Source organism: Lutjanus erythropterus, chromosome 3, assembly GCF_056507025.1.
Source record: "Lutjanus erythropterus isolate fLutEry1 chromosome 3, fLutEry1.hap2, whole genome shotgun sequence".
Taxonomy (NCBI): Eukaryota; Metazoa; Chordata; class Actinopteri; order Lutjaniformes; family Lutjanidae; genus Lutjanus; species Lutjanus erythropterus.
In genome coordinates, this window is record NC_139319.1 from 35730872 (window position 1) to 35752165 (window position 21294).

At 38.7% G+C, this 21294-nt stretch overlaps 4 protein-coding genes across 4 annotated transcripts; 2 read left to right on the plus strand and 2 right to left on the minus strand.

Moving 5' to 3' along the window:
- Window positions 1-78: 78 nt before the first annotated feature.
- Window positions 79-5690, minus strand: LOC146330406 (ras-related protein Rab-40C-like). The gene is made up of 6 exons (XM_084715945.1): window positions 4991-5690; window positions 4846-4906; window positions 3512-3572; window positions 3333-3410; window positions 2983-3205; window positions 79-1870 (listed from the first exon to the last, which is right to left on the minus strand). The coding sequence occupies exons 1-6, from the start codon at window positions 5142-5144 to the stop codon at window positions 1569-1571; spliced, it is 879 nt and encodes a 292-aa protein (XP_084572071.1). The 5' UTR covers window positions 5145-5690; the 3' UTR covers window positions 79-1568.
- A 1844-nt stretch (window positions 5691-7534) lies between these two features.
- On the plus strand, window positions 7535-10437 carry zp3c (zona pellucida glycoprotein 3c). Its single transcript, XM_084715947.1, has 8 exons — window positions 7535-8164; window positions 8246-8352; window positions 8482-8585; window positions 9091-9274; window positions 9353-9473; window positions 9551-9639; window positions 9817-9890; window positions 10182-10437. The coding sequence occupies exons 1-8, from the start codon at window positions 7601-7603 to the stop codon at window positions 10346-10348; spliced, it is 1410 nt and encodes a 469-aa protein (XP_084572073.1). The 5' UTR covers window positions 7535-7600; the 3' UTR covers window positions 10349-10437.
- A 20-nt stretch (window positions 10438-10457) lies between these two features.
- Window positions 10458-12795, minus strand: LOC146330408 (inositol 1,4,5-trisphosphate receptor-interacting protein). The gene is made up of 2 exons (XM_084715946.1): window positions 12663-12795; window positions 10458-12377 (listed from the first exon to the last, which is right to left on the minus strand). Exon 2 carries the CDS (start codon window positions 12366-12368, stop codon window positions 10458-10460), a length of 1911 nt encoding a protein of 636 aa, XP_084572072.1. The 5' UTR covers window positions 12369-12377; window positions 12663-12795.
- Window positions 12796-16550: 3755 nt separating this feature from the next.
- calhm1b (calcium homeostasis modulator 1b) lies at window positions 16551-20117 on the plus strand. The gene is made up of 2 exons (XM_084715948.1): window positions 16551-17111; window positions 18472-20117. Exons 1-2 carry the CDS (start codon window positions 16566-16568, stop codon window positions 18988-18990), a joined length of 1065 nt encoding a protein of 354 aa, XP_084572074.1. The 5' UTR covers window positions 16551-16565; the 3' UTR covers window positions 18991-20117.
- Window positions 20118-21294: the final 1177 nt, after the last annotated feature.

The following is a 21294-nucleotide window of genomic DNA, read 5'->3' on the forward strand; positions in this document are numbered from 1 at the left end:
TGGATCTGTTTACATTTTTCCAGGCAGTTTGGTGAGTAGTACATTAGCAAGTTAAAAATTAGCAGGAGATTTAGATCATCTGTTTAGATCATTTTATTTTTGACAATACATTTTGTGGTTATTATGGTTTTGTTCGAATAGGCCTTCAAAATGAACAAAATATGAAAGCTCCTTGGAGTAGCTTCAAGAATGTTGGGAAATAAGAATTTAAGAGGCACAAGTACAAATACTCTGACAAGAGGCAACCCTCTAAAAATAAAAAATATTACAGTAGCAGGTATGACTTTCCACCTCTGATTCTTACAGTCCCACATATCACCACATGGCCACAGACAAGTAGCAGATGAATATTGTTTTACATTCATAAATACGTAGCATATACATAAAATGTCCAAAAAGTAATCAAATGAAAATATTCCTCTCACCAATGTCCACTGAGTTCACAAATTCCTGTTATAAACCAAATCACACTTGCAGCACTTTCTGATGGCGAGCCACCACGACTGAGCAAACACATCTGAATATGTGAGTTTGTACAAAGGTTTCCTCATCAGCACCAAACAAATCTCTGCATTGCACCAAGAGTTAATAGATTTAAATTGATCATGCCATTGGTGGCTTAAACTGGTTAAAGCAGTGATACAACTGAGGTTATTTGATTTAGAGGCTAAAAATGGCCTGAGAAAGTCAAACAGATGTTCAAACCAATGACTGATGGAGATGGAGGGTGAATTCATTTGGGTTAGAATTCAGGGGCACTGCAGGAAAGTCTTCAAAACAAGACGACTTGGCTCAACTTTGCAGGACAGTTTTCACAGATTCAGCAGTGCTAGACTGAGAGGGTTTTTCCAATGGGTAACTCTTCTGATTTTTTTATTAAGTCTAGCACTAAACTGTCAAAGAAACTAGCCCTGCTCTTCTTGTGACATTCAATTTAAGCCGGTCTTATTTAAAACTTTACTAATATAAGTTTTAAATAAACAGCTCAGCACCCTTGAGGTTGCGAAGTGACATTTCCTACAGCAGAAAAAGGGCATAAAACACACACATAAGATGTACACCGAAGCAGGTCTCCCAACACATTCAAGACAAAACAAGCATAAGATGCTCCCATCCAGGATCAGTTACCAAACACAGACCAAAACAACGAGCACGTACAGCATATTTACAACTTCAAGTCCAACTTTAAATACAAGAAACAATCCTTTTCCAGGTAAAAGCGAGCTAATTTCCCTCCACTCATTTGTAGTGTTAACAGGCGAGTGATAATCCTTGATTCACATCTGTTGGTCCCAGGGAAATCTTGTTCTACTTGATCACAGTGAGCCTCTGTAGTTAAAGAGTAAACGGACATCCACAAGATGGCACCAGCAAGCGCAAAGAGAACAGAAACCAAACCGTTCATTGGAGACGGTTTCCCAAAGGTCAATGTGAGTTCACAGCTGTATCCGTTTCTGGTGAAGATTGCTGGCAGCTCTCCATGCTCTTCTGTGCCCCACGTGACCTCTCGGAGCAATAACACCTTTAATACTGGCCCTATGGAGGCAACCACGAGTTCCGCTCCTTCACTATGAGATCTTACAGTTTCCCTTAGAGGACGCCGACGAGTTCTTTGGAGGACTCTGTGGAGGCCGGAAAGACTTCGAGCGCTTAAGACTGTTGGCTTTGCTTCCGCCACCGCTTCCACCCGAGGCTGCGCTGTTGGCCACCGAATAGGAGCGTCCATGCATCATGACAGCGTTCATGCCATTGGCCATGGAGAAAGACTTGAGGTGGGACTTGATGGCCACAGGGAGGGGCAGTTTGTCGATGAGGTGCACCGGTGTGCAGGAGACGATCGAACGGCAGCACAGATCTTGGAGGCTGAAGACTGTGGGACAAGAAAAGGGGAATATGGATGTTACAACTGGATGTCACGACAGATGCATCTACAATACAGTGGAATACATCTGTTCAGGGTGTCCATAAACTGCAATATTTGGACATCACAAAAAGTGGAGACCAAGCTGATGCCTTCTGCAGGATAAAGACTTTCAGCCATGGACATTCCTCACTGTTTGCACTAAAAATAATTTTGGCGATGATGAGGTAATTCCACCTTGTTAAAAATTATATTGTTGCTATTATTGTGTGTTGCTACATATCCAAAGCACTTTGTCATGAAATAAACACACCAGAAAGACAAAAGCTGTTCAAACAAATTATTACTAAGGCTGCAACTGTGAGTTTGAATTTCATTTTGAACTGACAGAATGATTTAAAAAGTGCATTTTTAAGTGCCATTTCATAAAAATTGGGATTGTGAAATACCTTAAAATTTTCGACATACATTCCACCAATTAATTGGTTTGGTCTCAAGGCCTATATCAGTTACACAGGGACATGCATCACCATTTTGTGTGAATTTATATTTAAATGAAAGTTAACTTTACAACAGACTTTATTTCTAAATCATGATAAGGTTGTTGGTTTTAGTAATGCATTATCTACCAGGATCTAGTTTCCAAAAAATTGGTTTGACCTCTCTACTGAAGCAGCATGTCTTTACAGAAACAATATCAGGTTACTCTTGATAATCCACAGACCCTGCATTGAACTGCTTTCACTGTACCAAAGAAGTAGAACCAATAAAAACCAAAACGTTGACAGTGAGGACTCTTGATTACCCAGGGCAAGAGTCAGCGACCTGCAGCCATACAGCCACATGTGGCTCTTTTGCCCCTTTGCAATGACTCCTTGACTCTGGCAAAAAATTATATCTGAATACATAACGGTTCTTTTTTAACGCTGTAAAAATGGAAATTCCATTCATGTCCATTGCATTGGGTCGGTGAATATCTCCAAGTCTGGACAAACAAAACTTAAACCTTCTGCAACTTTCTCCCAAAATGTTTTGTCAGTTGTGAAAGTTGACTTCCCTTTTCTACAATAGAAACAACAGACATTTCTAATCTGTTATGCAGAAATGAGTAACCAGCTCACCTCTGTTGGGCCTCCAGAATTTCTCCATCCCATGCCTCATCAGCACGATGCGTGAAAGTTCTGTGAAGGATTCGATGACGTTGAAGTTGCACAGTGGACTGACCTCAAAGAAAGTCATGCTGTTCTTTTCTGCATAAGCCCTTGCCTGCTCCGTTGGCACCTGGCGCTTGAAGGCCAGGTGAAGCCGGTTGCCCACCAGGATTCGGGGTACACCTGGGGCATGCTGAAAGAAACAAACAATATTGTTACTATATTTAGGTGATATTCCCCAAGACTTTGGTCTTTCTCAGAAATCGGAGGATTTAGACACAGGATATACCACAAACCACAAATGGGTTGAATGGGATTACCTCGTCAATTTCCCGGATCCAGCGGTCAATGCCATCAAACGACCAGCCATTAGTAATGTCATAGACAAGCAGGATGCCCTGTGGAGTGAAAGCCAAACATGTTAACATCAAGAAAGAATTACATGTAATATTAGCCATTACATGAGGGAAAACACCAAACTTGCTCTGCAAGTTCTCACCTGGGCTCCACGAGAGTAAGACCTGAAGATGGTGCAGAATCTGCCTTGCCCTGAGGTGTCCCTAGTGAACACACACACACACACACGCTCACACGTAAGTCGACCAGTACACTATGGATGTGTTCATTACTAAAGCCACAATACCAGAATTTTACACTTGGATACAACACTGGTATAAAAACAAAGATACTTGACACTTCTTTTGCTGCCATAGCAGAAACAAAAAAAAAGTCCTGAGCACAAAAAAAAGGTCTTTTTTGTAATTATTTTTGTATTAACAACCTGCACACAGTATTGGTACATTAAAAAAAAATCACTAAACACTGTCTGGATTTGCTGACTGAAAAAAACTGAGGTCTTGAACAAGCACTTAAGACCATTTTTTATGGCTTCAGTACTTTTAGTACTAAGGAGAATCAATCTAAATGTTATGAAAACCACAATATGGTGAGGTGCAATATCCAAATATGTGACAAAACAGCATGAAGCGCTGTAGTTTTTTTTTTGTGAATATCAAAATTGTTCAAAATTCCCAGTAGAGCTGGACCAATATATCAGTCTGCAACCAGCATATATTTTGTCCAGTATGTGCAATCATGAAAGCTTTTTTGACAGAACATAATGTAGATTGTGTGTTTTTTAGTTCTATAGGCAGCCTTTTAAGTATATTTGACCCTTTATCTTTATTTATATATTTTTTTAGAATTATTAAAAATACCAGTGCAAGGTTACTGTCTCAGTGACCTGATGACACTTTGGAGAGTAAAGTTTATTGTTACTAGGGCTCCACAATTTGGTAAAAAACTAATATTGTGACTATGTTTTACTGAGATTGTGATACAATTAGTGGAACTTATTAGTTTTGCATGACAATTTTCATGTTGACTTAAAAAAAATCTTTAAATCACTATGATGTGAGGTCTGTGTCAGCCAAACATGTTTTCTTTCATCTGGAGAGCAATATTTTTGGGCCAGGTCATCTCTGCAGGACTACAGTACCTCATTATAATGCTGTTTTCTCACACATTTGAACTTTCTCAAAAAATTGCGATTTGGTTATGGTTGTGCGATTTGGATATTGCAGTTGGCCACATTCCAACTTTATTGCAATTGTGATTAATTGTGCAGCCCTAATTCTTACATATATTACAATCACAACATCTATCAAAATGTTTGCAATATGTTTCTCTTTTACCATATCATGCAGCCCAACGTGTTACTATAATCAGCATTATGACATTATAACGTTTTAAACATATGGTATTTAAGTATCAGTCAATATTTGTATAACCTTGTTGTATAACTTGTTTGCTCTGTCTGGACACAACACTTACCATAACTCTAATTTCACTCTTCTCCCATCCAGTAGAATTGTGGTGGTCTTGTAATCGATCCCTAAGATCACAAACAGCTACTGTTGGTCACTCTAGGCTTTTTAATGAATATTCAAACTGAACCAAAGCAGAGACAGTAACTCACCACTGCTGTAGGCATAGGGAGACTCAACTGATCCGTCTTGCAAACTGTCCAAGATTTCTCCCTTCCCGACATCGCTGTCTCCCACCAGAAGGAACTTCAGGAGATAGTCGTAACTCTTGACAGGACTACTCTGGGTCCCCATCATGCCACGCATTTGATCCGGTTCTCAGAGAGCTTTTTAAGCTCGTCAGACGTCCACTGATCGGGGCGAGGGACAAATCAGACGGTCCCCAATACTGATTGCAAAAGGTAGGCGACAGCGTTTAACGTGAACTGCCCACGGTTTACATTAACTCTGTCCTCTTTGACGTCTAACACACACAAAACCGTCTTGATACCAGTGGACGATGCCAGACAAACCTATTGTTGTAGGTTATTAGCACTGGCAGCTGGCTCCACACACCGTCGATGTAACGTTAATGTTCACATTAAGAATCAAAACAACCTTAACTCGCTGTTAGCTAGCTCGTTAGCTGGCCAGCTAACACAAACGGTAATAAAGCATTCTAGCATAAACAGAGGATACACAGTTTAAACGAAGCTCTTCAGTCCGACAGAAAACGACAACCTACCAAACTAAATACGACCATTTCACTTTATTTACAAAGAAAAGAGCCAACGAGAGATATTCAGCTTCCGAGCACAACGGCTAGCCAAGTGGACTGTGTTGGAACTTCCTGGTCTTGACGTCATTAGCTGCGTAACATCCGGATATGGTTTTAAGAAATAAAAGAAACACAGGTTCCATGAGTAGGTTTTACCGTCTTGGAAACGGAACAGTTCACATCTTTTCACCACATATATAATATATAATTTGAAACAATTTTGATGTGACTGATAAGAATAAGAGAAACTGATTGGAAGCTGTATAGTCTTTGCTACAGCTTTGTTTGATAATAAAGGTAATCTTCAAAAGAAAATTTACCAAGAGCTTATTCCTTCCTGGTCAAATACAAAGGATTTGCTTGTGAAATGTCACTCAGGCCATCAAGATGTCAGTGTTTAAATATCTTGTTTCAATGTTGGTGGGATAAATTTACCAGACAGAAAACTGCTCAAACATATAAGGGAAAATACTTAGAAACTATATAATAAGATTTCATTCAGAGAAAAATTACTTTTGAATTCATGATTGGATCATATAAACTTGGAAAAGTGTGATTGTGTGACTTCCAATTATGATTTTCAAACAAGATCAGACAAATTCATAGCATTGTATAGAATTTGGAAAGCTGCACAGCTGAATAGCTGGTAGGAATAAAAAACTCTATAGTTCTTCCTACCACTTTTCGAACATGTAGGATTTAAATATGTGTTGCTTGAGTATTTGTCTATTGAGTTTGTTGTATAGTTTTATTGTTTATTGAACTTGATGTGTTTTTTTTGTCTTTTTTTACATTTTCAAAATGAAAAAAAAAAATTATTCTAAAAAAATCTTCCTTTATTTTGTAGCTGCCCCTCCTCATCTTTTACAATAAGGATGGACATTAATAAATATGCTTAAAGACATCATTACTGAATTCATAATTATACATAATTATAATTAGTAACATCAAAACGCATAAAATTCAAAAATTCTCCAAGTCCCCGCCAAGCCTTAATATTGTTTTAGGTTGAACATAATTTGTAGGCTACATTGATACATTGTCTTGAATGACAAACAAGAAAGTGCACCCACACTAGTGCCTGATTAAGATGTATTGACTTTGTTGATGGCATTGTTTATTTTATGTTTGGATGCTTTATTTTTTTATATTAAGTTTAACTTGCTTACTTTTTCATATTTATTTTTATTTCTTTTATTTGCACTTTACATATTGGAAACTGTGAGCAATGTCCTTTAGGTACATCTGCTGACTGCTGTTTTTATTTTCAATAGAGTCAAATAGATAAATAAATAAATAAATAAAACAAAACTTATTTTTAGTAATTTAGTCAGTCATTTTATTTGACAAATTTAATATTAATTAATCTGAATGTTCAAAATCACCCCCATCTTTAGAATTTGATCAGTTGATTTGGGAAATTACGTTAAAGGTCTTAAGTTCACCAGTGTCAGGAAATGTATAATAATCTGCTTCAGGAATATTTTAAAAATATTTTTAATAACTATGCATCTGCACCTTTTTGTTAGCTTTACGATAATTTCATATCCTGATTTATTTAATATGTAATACTACTACAATTTACTTTTTAATTTAATAATAATGATGCAGTTGATGTCTTGGTTTTGTATGTTACAGCTTTTATTGGAATTTGGAGGAAATGCTCTGCTGCTGCTTCACGACAGAAGAAAAAAAAATAAATCAAACTTACCTACTGACTATTTTCCATTTTACACAGTTGAATTGGAATGGATAAGGAAATGTCACAGTATGATATTCTCTTCCCAACCCACACTGGTGTATGACAGATACAGAGAAAGCTGCAGCCTGTTCAGGGTGATTATTACTGGTCACCTCTCATTGGCTGTTCTTGATTGGCACTTGCAGCAGCTGTGGGAGTTCTCGCTTGACTGCAGAATATAAAAGCCAGGTGAAACAGTACTATCACACTCACCGTGTTTAGGCGAGGGGTCAGCTTCAGTGGGAGGCAACTGCTGGTGTGAAAATGGAGCTGATGCATCCTGGACTTTTATTATTGCTGTTTTGTTCTGCTCATGGTTATCAGTTTAAAAATGGACCTGGGAATGGTGAGTTTTTGCAAGATCCTGAATCAGAGTGGGAGAGAATGAAGATAGAGACAGGTGAAGAAATGATGCAAGTTGTTACACCTGGACCCAAATTCTGGAGGAATGCCGTTGCCTCCAGCAATGCATCTTCAACACCTGAAGCGAATAGAGTTCCTTTATATATGGTTGTCCCAGCCTCCAAGGTCCAGAAAGAGGTTTTCAAGCCAGAAAAAGGTGCCAGACCCCTCCCTAGCTCGGTCAAGGAAATGTTACTTGGGGCTACTGTCACTCCTGCTACAACTAGAAGTGCAACAACCAGACCAAAGTTGATTGAAATCCTGTGCCATGTTGACAGAATGTATGTAAGAATCATGAGAACAGTCTTCAAGACTAGGGATGCATACAAATATTTGAAGCTAGGTATCTGTCCTGTTAACCAAGGCACCAAAGAGCATTACTACTTTCTGTACCTTCTGAAGACTGACTGTGGGTTCAAGAAAGAGGTTGGTAAAGGGGGTTTATTTCTCTTTGTAATTGCATTTTTGTATGTTTTGACAAACTAACAACAAATGTTGATGTTCCAGAGTAATGTGGATGAAGTGAACATTGGCAATGCACTCACCTACAATCCAGGTGGTCCAGTTTTGAGGGAAATGTCATTTAATGTCCCCCTGCAGTGTAAATTTCCCAGGTAAGGGTCTTAGTTCACATAATTTAGACTAAAAAATTCTTATGTAATCATGTTAATACTAAGTATTCATTAACACTTGTCTGAAAGAAAATAGATTTTGTGTTAACATGACTTTTCATTTGACTGCAGGTATTTTCACTCGTATAAGGTTGGCTTCCATCCCAAACTCCAAGGTGGAACAGTTTTCAAAGCACTCCAACCAAAAAGTAGCTTCACCCTCACTCCTCAAGATGGTATGTTCCTTTAAATGCGACTTGATGCACATGTTCTTTTGCATTTTTTAAATGCAAAGCTGCTGACAGTGTTATCAGCACAAGGCTTCTCCCACAAACTTTTCTGACTTGCAATGTGCCTTAACCTGGCTAGGAAAAAAGTCCTAATACCATCTTTGTCCCACAACTCAAAGCTTGTGGGACAAAGATGGTATTAGGACTTGTTCAGTTTATTTTGAGCTGTACACACAACCTGTAATTCACAACAAAATAAGAATGTTCCCATTGAGTTAAAAACGGCAGACAATCTTTTTGTACAGTTTATTGCATTTTTTTTAATGCCACCATAGCAAGATCTTTTATCTGTCAAACATTTGAAGGTATATTAAAATACAACAAGCATACAATGCAGCATGCACTGATTCTCAGAAATTCATCACTACATTCAGACAGGATCAAATAAACATGTGGCGACAGTTTTGATTTGTATTAAAACTGTTCAATGATGGATCTCACTTTGCCACAGCATCAGGAAATGAAATCACAGGTACCAAAACCTACATCTTGGGCCAGTCGATGTACTTTGAGGCCAAGTCACTGGACAGTATGGCAACCTCTGGTGGTCAGAGGCTGTACATTAACAAGTGCTTCATGACTGCCTCCCAGGACTCAAACTCAAGTCCTAAATATACAGTCATCGACAACCATGGGTAAGACTTGGACTATCTGAATAAAATGGGCATAATCACTTGACAGTTGAAGGTGAACATGCATGTTCTCTATTGCAGCTGTATGATTGATAGCAAGGTGATTGACCAGTCAAAGTTCCTCACTGGTGCCTCAAAGATGGTCCAGAAATTCAGTGTGGGCTCCCTGATTTTCAAGGATGTGGCTTCATCTTCAACACAGGTACTGTCTGGAACAAATGGTAAAGCTCTCTTGTCTTATAGAAAATGTGTTCAATGCTAAAATCAATGTCTTTTTAGCAACTCTACATGCACTGTGACATCTCTCTGGGGAAACTTACTCCAACTCGGAGTTCAAAGGCTTGCAATTATGACCCAATCAGCAGAAAGTGAGTAACCTCTTAAGATTAACTGGCCAGAGGTGGAGGTAACCTTCCTTTGAAGGTCTTGTAGGATTGTGTGTGTGTGCTTGACAGTGTTAAGTATTGTCACCTGCTGTTCTTTGTTTTGTATCACAAAACCTGCCAGATTGCATTTCAAGACCTGATAACTCATTTATGGTTTAGGTGGAAGGAGCTGTATGGTGATGACTCGACGTGCACCTGCTGTGAATCCACCTGCTCCTCAGCACAGCCTAAGGGTAAGATTGCTTTTTTGAATGTTTACGTGTTATGGAAAGGGGAAGTGTTGACAACCTGTCTGAACTACAGTAGCTGCATAAATATCCTCAAACTGGCACAGAGCTTAACTTGACAGTCAATTCATAAAGCATTCTGTAATGTCAGGCAATATTGATGCAAATCCCTCTGTATGCTTATCTGCTTTTGACAGTTGGGCAATCTTGCACAATCTTAAGGCATACATGACTTCTTGCTTAAAACTACTTTTACACAAATTAAGGCTTGGTATTTATCATGTCTTATTTCAACAGCTTCTAGGAATCTGATCTCCAGCCACTCTTGGAAGGTCGACTTGAGCAGCATGGATGGATTTGCAGACCCTCGGATGAAATCATTTGATGGCGACACACTAAGTTTTGAGGACCTAGACATGGCTGAGCATCAAGACTTTCTAAACTACTGGGGTCGTGACTACTAAATGTTAAAATCTGCGTTTTAAATAAACTGCTCTCTTGTACTTTGACTCATTATTGCTCAGAGTAAAGGGATCAAAACCTTTAAAATTTGTACACTGAAGTCTTAAACATTTAAGTTAAACAATCGGCACGGTCAGTACACTTGTCAGCATATTCATGTATCAGCATGTGTGCATTTCTAAGCATTTCCTGGAAATGCAACACTGTATTTCTGTAGATGCAGTCATGTACCACAAGGGGATGGAAGAGATTCACTGTCTTGGCTTGAGTGAATTCAGCAGGGAGTTCAATAACCCTCTGAGTTAAAGGGTTCCCGATAAGAACATGGTGCAGCAGCTTTTTCTGAAGGCTTTTCTCCAGGAAGTCCAGCAAGTCTTGTAGCCTAAAAGTTAGATTGTTGGGTTTCCACTCTGATGCTTCTCTGGTCAGAAGCAGATGCATTAATGCAGTTTTGAAATGAGAAACCTTGAGAGCACTACTACCTGACAGTGCTGCCTGTGTCCTGTGAAGGAAATGTGCAATTTCAAGAGTTTGACTGTGGCATGAGTTGTGAGGCAGAGTTTTGGAGATGTTTTCCAAGAAACTGTCTTCATAGTTTCTCAGGGAGAGGGTCCAGAAAGTATCCAAGTTTGGGGAGCAAGGAGTAATGAAGAAATGAGCATCAGTGTTGAATTTAACTACTGGATTCATACTGAAGGTAATCCTCTTCCCTGATCTGAACCGAACTATCAGAGCACCTGGAGCATCAATGTAGCGAATGTTCAGTTCAAACTCGTACTTATGTGAAACTAGTGCCCAAGCTTGTTTGATGCTGCTTTGAAACCATCTGGTAACCTGTGATTTTGACAGGAATGGGGAGTTCTTCATGCAAAGGCGGCCATCACAAACATCAGCAGTTTCCATCTCAACTTTGTCAGTCTCACAATGCAGCAGGCAAACCATATCATCTGCATCAGGAGACTGACAGGGACAGCCATTTTGGACTTTCTTGTTTTCCACCAGTTTTATTTGGCCACAGACTTGCATATCTGGCAGCAGGTCAGCAGCCTGGTTGTTCCACAGCAGACACTGGAAACTGTACGGATCAGGTGGGCTAAAGGGGACGATGATATCGTACCCATCTACCATCTGAAAGTCCTCAATCACCATACCACCATTTTTGTCACAGACTGTCCTCATGGCATCCAAAAGATCATTTGCAAAACCCTCCAAAAACTCCTCCTCCCTCCACTTCTTATCAGATGAGACTTGAACACACTTGGAATGAAATCTCTGCAGAGTGTTGTTGTCCGGTAGTGGCACTTCTGCAGCGGTGCATGTCAGTGGGAAGGGCCTTGTTCCTTCCTGTTGCATTTGGGAATTTCTCCCGAGGTATTTCCTAAACAAACGGATCATGGAAATGATGGAGAATGTGTTCCATATGTACCAGAGGTAATCCTTCTCCCAGTCAGCAATGGCCTTCTCTGAAGTTTCATTATCTGTTGCCTTGGTGTGAAGACGTGACTGAGATGATTCTTGTTCTTTGGAGTTGAACATTTCCTTTTCCTCAGGGTTGTCTTGTTGCCCTTGTGGTCCACTTGGGTCTGTCAGAGAGCCATCAGTCTGGATGTCTTCTCTCTCTTGCTCATGGGCAGTTTGTGAAGCCTTCAGAGCAGTCTCAGATTCACTTTTGGAGTCTTGCGGTAAATTTAGATCTAAATTTGAATCTCCCCCTTCTGGTAATTTGTGATCAACACTGTCTTCCTCTTGTTTGGTGACAGTATTATCTTCTAAGACTGACGATTTATCTTTTTCAGCAACACGTTGATCAGACTGAATGTTATCAAAGTCATCCCAAGGTCCTGTCTTGCCATTAGATGCCATTTCGTGGTCTAGTTTATCTCCTCTCAGCAGCCTCTCTTCATGCTCTTGCATGCCAGCTGTGGTAATATCATCCCACTGCTCGACCCCAGGGTCATCCCTGGGATACGTAAGAAGACTCAGAGCCACCAGAAGCACTCGCACCACAGTATCTTCCATCATCAATACTGTCTGTGAATTAATCAAACAGCATAAATGTTACAAATAATTTCTGTGATATTAAAAGTGCATTCTTTGAATTATGTAAAAGATAAAATAAAATGCTTAGTGCTAAATGAGAAATGTTCATGCTGGCAAATTCCACAACAAAGCAAGTAAGAAAGAAGATACTTCCTCGATGGCTTGACAGCATCCTTATTAATTTACTTATTTACCTATTTCTGTGATAACACTGTATATCAAATGTCATTTCTTACAACACATAATATTAAAGGAGAAGAATACAAGAATACGCACCAGAACAAGTGATCAATAATCACAATACTGCAACCTTCCGTTAATGTGTGAATAGGTACAAAGGAGGAAGCAAGAGACAAACCTTGCACAGGCTCAGTGATCTCTTCCTATTTTAGATGTAGTTGTAGGTTGTCTTTCGTCACTTATTTCCTGCACACCCTGCCCATGTTCACTGCTGTGACACTTTCCTGTGCAAGAACAGATAACAGAGACTTCCTGTAAGTTTCACTGCATATTCAGAACAGTCTGAAATGAACCATTTACTCTGAGTCACTGAATGAATCATGACCAGTTAACAGTTTTTCTCAATCGCTTTGGCTCATCTTTTTTTTTAAAACAGTCTCAACACTCTCTAAACTAAGTGCAATTGTCACAATTGTTCCATGAGACATCACAACCCTATAGTATGTCTGCAAAAGGTTGTAACTCACTCAAAGCATTTAATTCATGCTTCAGAGCCCAGTTATTCTGTCAGTGAATTGGGCAATGACAATTGTTTTGTCACTGAGTGAGCTGTAAGCCTGCTGCTCAAAACGTTGAGAGATATTTTTTCATAATGGCAACATGAATGCTAATGTGTATCACACTGAGCTTTTTTTTTTTAGGTTAAGATTTCAGAGCTCTGAGTTTATTGGGAAAAGTCAATGCTGTCTAATGCTGTAGTACACAAAACATGATGTAGTCTATACAGTAAAATTATTTGCATAACATGTACTGTAAACAGAAAAATAACCTTTGATTTTTCATGTAAAGTCCTAAACACCAAACAGAAAATTGGCTGCAAAATGACCTCCATGCCACAATATGATGAGGCTCCAAAAGAGGTGGGAATTAGAAAGGGTCAATTCTTATGTGCCACGCCTATATATAGTCAACAGTTAAGTAAAAACTAAGTAAAAACAAACAAACAAATAAAAACTAGCTAATATATATCAATCCTTGGCTAGCTAGTTAGCTAGCATTTTGACAGCTATCATCTTCAAAATGTGGCTTTCTTTTCAACATTGACGAGCCGAGCACACAGCATATACAAGTACAGGAAACAGGACAGGAGAAAGTTGACCAAGGGTCCACCAGGTACCAAGTTTGCTCAACTGTTATTGAAGCACAGAGCAAAAAGGGGACTTAGGAAGAGTCAACTTTAGCAGACATCCCAAACAGTCCATCTCATAGATATTTATAACATACATACACGTCTGACAGATTTTGATAGTTGAGTGGATCATTTTGCATGTGATGGCTCAAACTATGAAAAAAGGTTTAAAGAATTTAATAATTTCCCTGAGATTCAACTCCTCAGTTTCAGTCAATGTTAAAAATGTGTGGATAATGTTTTTTGTTTCTGAATAGTAGAGTAAACCGCTTCCTTTTGTCCTCTTGTGGGCTTCCAACTGGTTTGTTGAGCTCTGGCTCATTCAATGGCTTCAAAGGGCTCAGTAAAATAAAGAAAAAAAATCCTTTCAAGATTTAATATTTATCTTTTTTTTTTTTGCGTATGACAGGCTATTGTTCCTTCATTTATTTGCTTCTGATTAAACGTAGAAACAGATTCAACCTTCGCCTCTTGGACAACAACCAAATTTTCCAGCCAAAGCCACAGATATTTGAATGGTTTGAGACCATTTTTGCATGTCTGAATTGTGACGACTACAGGTGAACAACACTTCATCCCTGAGGTTCAGGTAACTCAAATTAACAATACCGCATACTACATTCACATAAGTAAGAAAAAAACATTAATGTGAATTGTAAAAGGACTTAATTGTCAGTGTTTTTCTGTACTGTGACACATGTAACATGTTCACCTTTGAGAAAAGTGTGGATTGAATGAGACTCTTTTGTTACATCACAGTAAACACCAGTGAAGGGAGGGGCATGATGACAAATGATGTAGTTACGTTTAAACATCACCACAGAGAGTTCGAGAAGCACCTTTCAGCCGGTCAGAGCTACAATGTCTGATAACCACAGAGAGAGCTCCAATTTATTTACTATGGACATTATCATTATATGAATTTCTCCTTCCCTCTTGCTCATCCACTCTGAAGATAAAAGGTAAGTGTGTGATGTTACTTTTGGATCAGAATCTGTCTACTTAACATTGTATTATTTCCTCAATGTAAAACTGATGAATCTGTGATATTCCTGCATGACAGCTGTTTTAGAATAAGAGTCTTAGTTCACTATGAGCATATGAGATTCTGCTACCACTTTCTAATGAGGCACCGCTTATGAAGGGTTAATAATGGCCTTATTAATGTTAATAAATCATTTGCTAATGCTTTATAGAAGTGTCATCAGCCATTAACTCCAACTGTTGAGCATCAAAACATCTGTCAAATGGCTACAGTGCATCCTGACAAAGAATTATAAACAATTTACTATTGACAGACTTGGATTATTTTAAGCAGATCTGTACCAGATTGGTACTCGCTATCGTCTGATACACAAAATTCAGTCATTGGAATCTGTATCGGGAGGGAAAAAATAGTATCAGAACATCTCTAATTATAAATCCTCTTTATTAATGAGCTATTAATATTTATAACTGATGAGCCACTGTATTTGTTAATATAAAGTAAGAAACTCTTGGCCCTTTGTTAGTGACTTCTTAACATGTGTAACTGCTGCGTTGGTTTTTCAGTAACTAGAGAGATATTTTACAATCTGTCAGTCCTAAAAGTTGCTCTAATAAATGGCTTATAATTGGTCTATATAAGTTGTTTACTAATGTTTTATAAAACATCAGTAAACACCTGATTAATCATTGATAAAGCCATTAGTTACAACTCAAACAGGCCTATTGATATCTATGGCCCTCAAGAGGCTGCCTGCATATTCGGGTAGCTACATATAAAGATACATATCTCTGAGCTTCTTTGAGACATCTGAACATTAGATTATGATCTGAACCAATATACAGTTTTTTTTAAACACCTACATGCTACAATAGGATTACACCCGCTCTGCACCTGCTATTTGCTCAGTCAAGCCTGGAGTTGCACTCTGGGCTGGTGGGCCACAGCAATGGCAGTAAATAAAGATGGATGACATGACTCCACTTCCTCCCACTGTACAAAAGTGAAGCCAAAATAACCCGCCATCTTGTGCTGGTGAAGTAATTTGAAGCTAGAATCTGTGCAGCAGTGACCAGCGTTGGAGCTGCAGTTGCAGGTTCCCGCCCACATAGCCAGCTGACTTAATCACGAGCATTTATAATATCAAATCACTAATTAAAACCAAACTGATCAGAAAAATGAACATTTGAGCATAACATAGCGTGATAAGAACTGCCTAAAATGCTTGTGAAATGTTTTTTTGACTTGTACTTCAGTGTGGGCCATGTTGGGTGGGCTGGGTGTACGACCTGTACTGCAACCATGCACCAGAGGGTGATCAAGACACTTTGGCTCCACTTTTGTAGAGCTCTTAAGACGTCCATTTTATATACAGTCAGTGGGCCACAGAGAAACTCATGTTAGCTAAGCTAGCTAAAGTGTTTATCGGCTTTGCCAGCCACAACAAGTAATAAAGGGGTGTGTTCATTATGCAGCGAATGCACTGGTGTGATGAAAGAATAGCCTACAGTGTGAAGAGACACTACAAGTCAAATTATAGGTCTTACACTGTAAGAGTTATTTGTAGCCATTAACTGGCAAAGTACTCTCCATGAAACCCCCTGTGATTTTTCTATTTCGCCCACTTGTTATTGAAGTTTAATAGCCTTGCTGTAAGAAATTCCTACTTAACCTTTTAACACAATAGGAAAAAAGGTTCATAACATAATTAAGAGTCAGCACACTGCGGTACCTTTTCTACCACTTTTTTCACTTACTGAACTACTGTATTTCTTTTCACAGATTTAATTCTGTCTGCATCAAAGATCAACTACATCTAACAAAAATGGATAAGTTTCGTATGATGTTCCAGTTCCTTCAGTCCAACCAGGAATCCTTCATGAATGGGATCTGTGGTATCATGGCACTAGCTAGTGCACAGATGTACTCTGCCTTTGAGTTCAGCTGTCCCTGTATGCCAGAATACAACTACACCTATGGGATCGGGCTGCTTATCGTTCCACCAATATGGTTCTTTACGTTAGGTTTTGTATTGAACAATAATGTGTCGGTACTCTCAGAAGAGTGGAGAAGACCCACAGGGAGGCGGAGGAAAGATCCAACGATCCTTCGCTACATGTTCTGTTCAATCACACAGAGATCCTTGATAGCACCTGCACTGTGGGTGTCAGTCACTCTCATGGATGGGAAGAGCTTCCTCTGTGCTTTCAGCATCAACTTGGACATTGACAAGTTCGGGAACAGCAGTTTTATGAAGGGGATGTCAGAGACGGAGAAGATAAAACTGCTGGCAAGGATTCCATGCAAAGACCTGTTTGAACATCAGGAAATAAGAGTGGCAGCATCACGATATATCAAGTGCATTTCACAGGTAGATTTTATGTCCACTTCTCTGTGAATGGGTTTAAACTGAGGGGTTATTATCTGACTACTGTTTGAAAGATACAGACTTGCTAGCTTGCTAACCCTGACAACATGGCTAGACTGCTTTCTTCAACAGTAAAGGCTCATTTCTGCACCTTTTATGTCTAAAAATAGATATACATTTACATTGGCATGGATGTTAAGCAACACATCCACCTAAGGGCACTGCTCAGAGTCAAAAGTACCCCGAAGAAAAAGAGTCAAAGTTTTTGACATAGTGACACTGGAGACTTTCTTGACCTGTAATTTATCTTTTGAAATAGACAAACAACATGTGTATAATTCATGGCACAATTTAAACAAAGACAAAAAAAAAATTATTGTGTAATTAAATACCATTCATATTTTTTCCAAAGTAAGGCCTCATAGTGGGAAATGGGAGGGACTTTGCCTCTCTATGGCAGTAACAGCTAGTAGTCAGATATTGATAACTGTTCTCAGACTCTCATGCCTGCAGAGAAACACTGGAAACACAGAGAGTTCACTGAAGCTTTGAAAAAAAGAAAGAAAAGTAGAAGAAAAAAAATACATTTCTGAAAAGCTGTATTTCACATATTGCATAGCCTGGCTCAGATTAAATAATTAGGGTTTATTTGGAAGTAGCAGGGTCCCATTTGGGGGCTTTTTTCCCCACCATGATGAAAAAGTCAGGTATTGTTTCATTCGTCCACTCCATTCATTATTTGAGTATTGAGTCTGAATATAAAGGCATCTGTAATGTAAAGCTAGAAATATTTTTATTTTCAATAGTCTGATCAAAGAAACAGCGAGTGTGGCCAAAAGTTGGGACACTTTCTGAAGGCAGTTTTTTTTAACTTTATCACAGGATACGATGACTAAGCACATTTAAATTTCCTTGCTTTATGCCTCAAAAACTGCAGTTAACTTAAATCTCTCCACCCGACTCAAAGCTTTGCACTTTGAGCTCACTGAAGCTTTCCTGTTCGCTTATTAGAGGGATAGATAAGCCTCTAAATTTATTATTCATGGAACTGGGACCTATTTCAATCCATCCAAAACACCCACACTTGTTATTTAGGTCTTTGATCAGCCGAAGGGCAATTATACAGGCTTAAAAGTAATGTCTCTAAAAAGTCTATTGATATACAGATTCTGTTAATGAGCTATGAAAGTGTCAGGAAGCTCTTAGATATGCTTTTTCGATCACATCTTGGACTATTTGACTTCCGCTATCTTTGGTATCTGCAAAAACACAAGCATAACATATAATATGTAGTATTACTTTTAAGTGCTCAAAATGGTAGTGTTCTTACATTAATGTATTCAATAATGTCTAAATTTTCCAGGCATGTGGGTGGATGTTTTTGCTCATGATGACCTTCACTGCCTTCCTGATCCGAGCAATTCGACCGTGCTTCACTCAAGCCGCCTTCCTCAAGACCAAGTACTGGTCTCATTACATCGACATTGAGCGCAAGATATTCGACGAGACCTGTAAGGAGCACGCCAAGAGTTTTGCCAAGGTTTGCATCCACCAGTACTTTGAGAACATCAGCGGGGAGATGCGCAGCTTCCACCACCATCACAGGGACGACAGCGACGACAGAGACGAAGATGAGAAGAGAAGTGATGAAGAAAGGCTTCTGGGTATCAGGGCCCAGGATGATATGAATAACGTTTTATGGAACTGGCACACCTGTAAGCCAGCTCTGGCACTGAGAAAGGACTACATAGATGGCGAAAACAAGGACTACATAGATGGCGAAAACAATGGCAAGCTGAATGGAGCAGCAAATGGATTTGTTAACGGACACACCCATGATGTGGAGAAAAAAGAATGGGCAGTGTATTATAGTAAAGTCTGAAGAGCTCAAAGGGACAAAGAAAAGCTTGCATTGGTTCTTCTTTAACTCTCAGACAATTATAGTTTCAGGAATCATTTTGTGTCAATACACAGGGACAACTTTATATGTAGTTAGAAAGTTAGTTAGAAATATAAGATTATCTTATAAAATATAGTAGAATTAGATTTTTACAACATATAAATAAATTAAATGGAATTATGTGCAATATGTAGTTTGACTGATGGTACAATACTTAAGCATAATGCACAAAAAAGTGGAAAAATACTCATTCTTAAGATATTGCTGGTTCACTTACAGTTCAGTTTACTCAGAAGATGTCTAGTACTGAATGTGGCCCAAAACCTGCTGGGTTTTTTTTATGGTTGCCACCCACAGCTATGTTTTATCTAGAAGCCATGAGTTACTGGAAACACACTCTAGTGTTGCTCTCTCAGGACAAAAATCTGAAGTCTGTAAGTTCTTGGTTGCAGAATCAGAGATACTGTATCAGTCTGATAGTACAGCATTATTAAAGCACTCTGGAGAGTTCTCACTGATAACAGCACTAAACACTGTTTGTGTTGTTCTCAACTGCGGGGCCACCATAAATATTCCCAGGGAACAAAACAGAAAGTGATCATATAGCAAAGACAAAAGCTGCATTCGCTATCTTTAAAGCAAGACTGTAACTTCTGACAAAGATAAAAGAGAAAGAAAAAAGAAATAACACAACCTTTCTTTTACAAAACAATAGTTGAATTCATATCGAATCAAACACCAACTTAAGTTTTGCTGATACAGCCCAACTTGGTCTGGTATGACCAGTGGCTTACAGTGGCTATGTTAGCTAACATAAGCTTACTTAAAGCTACTACAAGGAGTTTTAACTGGTTAAGACAGAGTTTTAATTTATGATTGATGCCTCTGTGTGACCTACATAAGCAAATGAATCAGGAAGATAATTTTATTTCGATAATTTTATTTTTGACTTTATATTTTGTGGTTATGGCACAGGAAACACAAAGTAAACTAAATATTAAAGTTCCTTGTAGTAGCTTTAACCTAGTTATTTTTTGGTGCAACTGACATTACTGAATCCATTTTCTGATGCTGTGGTTTTAAGCTACTGTTAAAATACATTTTAGCATTCACCATTTTAGCATTCACCAAATATCCTGTAACTACCACATGTGACCACAATGGCCCCTATTCAGCAAATGTTAGCCTAGATATAGTCACTTTAATGCTTTCTCTACTCAGCCTGGGAGACCCCTCAATTCTGCATCAGCACTCCACTATGTAAAATTATTTTATGACTTTCTGACTTGTTATTTATTCACCCAATGTACTATATATAATTTTTATATATAATGTATGTTGCTGTGAGTGGCAAAGAGTGAACTACATCTTAATCGTGTTGTAAAATGGAAAATAAACTTTAAATCTTGTACATTCAAACTTGGCATATGATGGACTGTCCGTTCAAAAATAACACCTTTTCCATTTGAACACTGGTAAGTTTATTATGCTTTGCAACACATTTCGGGCTTTAAAGGTCCAATTTGTAAGGTTAAAGGGAATTTACCGGCAGAAGTGTAATATAATAATTATCAGTATTTGTTAATTACAGTAAAAGAAAATATGAATTGATGTGGTTTTGTTACCTCTGAATGAAATGTTTATATCTACAGGGGGCACAGCTGCTCTTTGTATTTCTACAGTAGCCCAGAATGGACAAACCAAACTCTGGTTCTAGATACAGACTTTCACATTTCACTGCCACTGTAGGTTCTCCTGTATGCTTGGAAGGGGAAAGTCAGACAAGGTGTTTGCAATCTGCAGGCTCACTGCTAGATTCATTTAAATCCTACACACGGGGCCTTTAAACTTTGTCATGTGCAGATAACTCTACCACGCTACTGTGTTTGAAATCAGTCAAACCTATGATTTATGCAAAAACAAAAGGTTGTGACAGCCAAAACAATTTACATGTCAGCAAGAAACAAGGTCAACATTTGCATCTCTCTCACTTGCTCGTTTTCTTGCTTGGTTCATCAGTCACTCCCTGGTGAAACCCTGTTCACTGAAACATTGAGGGATTATACGTTGATAAAAGCCTTTTTTGTGTCCCTGACACGTCACCAACAACAACACCATCCTGCAGCTACAATCATCTTTGACTCTGAAACCTGTAAACACCCAACAATGCATGCAGCGTATTAAGAGCTGTATTTCTGCTCATACATCTGTGCGGTCAATCCAGCTGTTCCTCAGTATTCAGCAGTAATGTTATTACTAGAACAGGGGGGGGGAGTGGGTGAATGA

Coding starts and splice junctions, on each gene's coding strand:
- calhm1b (XM_084715948.1), top strand. CDS start 16,566: ATGGATAAGTTTCGTATGATGTTCCAGTTCCTTCAGTCCAACCAGGAA. Junction 17,112..18,471: donor ATATCAAGTGCATTTCACAG/GTAGATTTTATG, acceptor TAAATTTTCCAG/GCATGTGGGTGGATGTTTTT.
- zp3c (XM_084715947.1), top strand. CDS start 7,601: ATGGAGCTGATGCATCCTGGACTTTTATTATTGCTGTTTTGTTCTGCT. Junction 8,165..8,245: donor ACTGTGGGTTCAAGAAAGAG/GTTGGTAAAGGG, acceptor TTGATGTTCCAG/AGTAATGTGGATGAAGTGAA. Junction 9,891..10,181: donor CTCCTCAGCACAGCCTAAGG/GTAAGATTGCTT, acceptor TTATTTCAACAG/CTTCTAGGAATCTGATCTCC.
- LOC146330408 (XM_084715946.1), bottom strand. CDS start 12,368: ATGATGGAAGATACTGTGGTGCGAGTGCTTCTGGTGGCTCTGAGTCTT.
- LOC146330406 (XM_084715945.1), bottom strand. CDS start 5,144: ATGCGTGGCATGATGGGGACCCAGAGTAGTCCTGTCAAGAGTTACGAC. Junction 3,573..4,845: donor AGAGTGAAATTAGAGTTATG/GTAAGTGTTGTG, acceptor TGTGTTCACTAG/GGACACCTCAGGGCAAGGCA. Junction 3,206..3,332: donor GGATCCGGGAAATTGACGAG/GTAATCCCATTC, acceptor TGTTTCTTTCAG/CATGCCCCAGGTGTACCCCG.